Source organism: Zea mays, chromosome 4, assembly GCF_902167145.1.
Source record: "Zea mays cultivar B73 chromosome 4, Zm-B73-REFERENCE-NAM-5.0, whole genome shotgun sequence".
Lineage (NCBI taxonomy): Eukaryota > Viridiplantae > Streptophyta > Magnoliopsida > Poales > Poaceae > Zea > Zea mays.
The window spans coordinates 198984957-198988496 of record NC_050099.1 but is presented as its reverse complement, the minus strand read 5'-3'; the positions used below and the strand labels follow the sequence as shown (position 1 = coordinate 198988496).

General features: G+C 48.3%; 1 protein-coding gene across 3 annotated transcripts; it reads right to left on the bottom strand.

Annotated features, from left to right (window-relative positions):
- Positions 1–315: 315 nt before the first annotated feature.
- Positions 316–3024, bottom strand: LOC100278550 (uncharacterized). 3 transcript variants are annotated; one of them, XR_564962.4, is made up of 5 exons: positions 2631–3024; positions 1792–1916; positions 1257–1409; positions 894–1166; positions 316–698 (listed from the first exon to the last, which is right to left on the bottom strand). XR_564962.4 is itself a non-coding variant. In NM_001371713.1 (4 exons), the coding sequence occupies exons 1-4, from the start codon at positions 2940–2942 to the stop codon at positions 980–982; spliced, it is 777 nt and encodes a 258-aa protein (NP_001358642.1). In that variant the 5' UTR covers positions 2943–2956; the 3' UTR covers positions 721–979. The 3 variants fall into 3 exon arrangements, 1 of the variants encoding a protein (NP_001358642.1); XR_564961.4 differs by having other exon boundaries at positions 320–698; positions 809–1166; NM_001371713.1 differs by lacking the exon at positions 316–698 and having other exon boundaries at positions 721–1166; positions 2631–2956.
- Between the last annotated feature and the right edge of the window lie 516 nt (positions 3025–3540).

The window sequence follows — 3540 nt, the reverse complement described above, 5'->3', positions numbered from 1 at the left end:
ATGGATTGGCATGCATGAAAACAAAAAATCTGATTTAAATGTTTTATTTCGTCCATAAAAATAGGATCTCTACAATAGTCATGCAGCTATACTCGTTACAAACAGTTTATGATATATACTAATATTAATTATGCTGCACGGTGAATGTATTTCTGCATTACGGTACACTACTTAAAAATTGGCATGCGAGTCACTGTTTGGACGCATCTCCATGTTCGATCGTAAAAACCTTCAGTTTTGAGTGTAAAACCTCTCAGTTTTGATCATAAATACCGAGCTAATGTAAATGTTAGAAACCCCATATACACAATGGGCTAGGTAACGAGATAATACATACAAATCTATAAACGTTTGCATAAAATGTGAATAGAAATATCATAAACAGACAATAGATGTAAGGGTAACCATTGACTGAAATATATGTCGTAAACATCTATTGACGTTGGCATAAATATGTATACAGGGTAGCATAAAAACACGTCGTCGCTCACGCCCTAAGGAGGTCGTTGCCGCAGCTCGCCCCTAGGGAAGTCCACCACTGCCGATCCCATCTTAGTTGTGTTGCCTGTGACGGTGCAGCGTCCGTCCGCCAACCGCGAACTCGTCGTCCGCTCGCCGCAGACCCCTTGAGTGATCGGCTGGTGTCCAATTGGAACTCCAATGTGCAGTGGTCAGACTTCCAGTTACTTCTTTCTCTCCTAAAAAGGTTTTAGTATTTTCATGCTCAAAAAGGTGTTTCTCATCAGCTTTTTATAAAGTCATTAGTTTGAGTTCATACATTAACTATCCTCATACGGGCAACACTTACAATAATCAAATCCCGTATGAAGATCACTTCTTTTTTTCCTTTAAGCCAAGGTACAGATTTGCCCGTCCAATTTGCATTTCCTCACCTGGGTTACGCTTACGCAGTTTCCGTTGCAGCAAAGACTCGTCTCCACTCGATTGTTCACTCACAGATAGAGTATGAAACTCCCAGTCATGTCTCAAAGATGCCCTTCACATAGACCATCCCCTTCTCGCTGAACTTGAGGTCCTTCCTCATCTGCTCAACCTGGACGTCATCGCCCTGCACAAGGATCTCGGACACGTTCCCGTCATCGGATAGGATCATCTTGACCTTGATCTCTTCTTTCCTTGACGCTTTCGTCCAGTAGTACGCTCCCCTGGGACCTCATCATGAAGGGTCAGTTACTGCATTTGTACTGGAAGAATTCATTCTGAATTGCTGGGAGTTGAGTAGCAGAGAGACATACGCCAAGGGGCTCAGGGTCATGAGCCAGAACCAGTTGTTGCCACCTTCTGGGACAGCGATTGATAGAACAAGCCCGACACTCCCGAGGCTAATGCAGGTGCAGAAGGTTAGCAGCGCCGCCTGGCCTCTGTTTGGTATCATTGTGCCCTCGAATCTGGTTCAGAAGCACGATATACCTCAGCTCAGGGTACAAGGTATTCCCATCCCATGTGGAAGAAAAATTCATGAGCTTGTGCTAAGTGGCTACACTACTACCGTACAGCTACTAATCAATAGATCAGACAATAAACGGCATTTAAAATACAAGTCCTATCACGATGAAAACAGATTTGGGTGTTTGGATAACACCCAATTACTGTGTGTGCAATATATGGGGGTTGATGCGGAACTTAAGAGTGTTAGCTTGGCAGTAGAATCAGGAAGCAAACAACATAGCTAAAGCTAAGCTAAGTAGAGTTTTGTTTTTGAAGAGAAGAAAGCATATGTAGCCTCGCTGCAGGACACACGAAGCCAGCTACAGCTAGCACGCAACTTACGTGATGACCTCCCCGCGGTCTGAGACGGTGAAGTTATTGCGAGTGAAGAACGACAGGATCTCTCCAGCCACCTGATTTGGCGCCATCGACTGCCCTTCGTCTTTGACAAATGTCTTTTGCACAATCTGCATCCACAGATTTGGCATTCATACATGACAAACAGTGCTGCTGAATTTGGCCAAGATTTAAAAATAGGTTCAAGAAACCCACATAAACGGACCTCTGAATAGTCTACTCACTATGAGACTGATGTGCTGTGATTAAAAAAAACAACTTTTGCATCAAGAGGACGACTAATAAAATTAATTTAATTACCCAATGCAGTGCAGTCCCTACCAGACGTGGTGGTGGCATCATGGACCATGCAAATCGAATAAGAAAAGAAGGGTATCATCTTTTGCCGACACCGCAAGTCCACTCCACTACCCACCCACATCACACAGCACTAGCTAGTGCACTACCCGTCTCTTCTCGAAAAGAAGGAAGAACGAAACCTGCTTCAAAGCTAATCACAGAAGCTCTCAAACCCGTGTGTACGCTCATTGGGACAGCTCATCCAGGAGCCAGAATTACCCGATTCTGTAGGCACGGGCACAGGTGCATCTACTCCGAATTACTGTACGCGGACGAGCAAGTGTGGCACGAACACAGCGCACCCAGGCGCGCGTGCGGTGCGCGCCCTGCTCACACGGCACTCGTGCGTGCACGTGTGCTCGCTGGGACCGGAGCAGCAACGTACGAGCGCGCGTGCAGGAGAGAGCAAAGATGGAAGCAAGCAGCCGACAACAAGGACGACGGGACGGAAGAAGGGAGAGGGGGCGCAGGGATGGGTCCGGGACCTTGGACTTGACGGAGCGCTTGATGAGGGACCACAGCCCCGGAACGGAGAGAACGAAGAGTCCCAGAGACGTGTAGTAGCTCGCCTGCGAGTAACCTGTCCCGCCGTTGGCCACCGCGGCCGCGGTGTCGAGGAGGACCGCGGCGCGGTCCAGCGACGCGCGCGCCGGGGCGGCACGGACTCGTCGTCTCCGCGGAACGGATCGACACCAGGGGTTCGCCGTGGCCGGCGCTGCGCCCCGCGGTGCTGGCGGCTGGGCGCGGAGCGGGAGGAGGAGGAGGCGCCTCGCAGCCACGGCGGTGGTGGCGTCCATTTTGGGCTGGGGATAAGGGCCGCAGGGATGGGAAAGCGGGGAAGTCTGTATGTTCATAATTGGCGGGGCCCATGTGTAAGTGGGAGCGGTGCTTTTGTCCTCAGTCCTCACGCTCGAGTATAGATGGGCAGATGGCCAAACTTGTGGAATGGCACATCTTTTCTTGTCTGCCATATAAATTACCCGTTTTACGGTCCAACAGTCGTCATTTTTGCAAAACCCACCTTATATTTTTAATTAACCTACGGTCCAAGTCTTACATCTCTGCCATTTTTCACGAATCAGTCCAAAGCAACCGAGATCAGGACTTGCGAGGAGGCATGACACAGACAACGAAGGACCCATAAAACCTGACCTCGTCGCCTCCGTACCCACCATATGCTTCTATACGGTGCAATGTACGATGTTATATTTGCATATCCACTACCACATAAAACTTTCCTTCTAGCACACTAAATCCTTTGCTAATAGCATATCGAAGCACCCTGCATCTGATGTTGACCCTTCCATCCACATGAAACAAATGTGAAATTAAGATCAAAGTCACAGACTACCGTAACATTGTGTGAAAGAGTTCCTTTCATATTTCTATATGGGG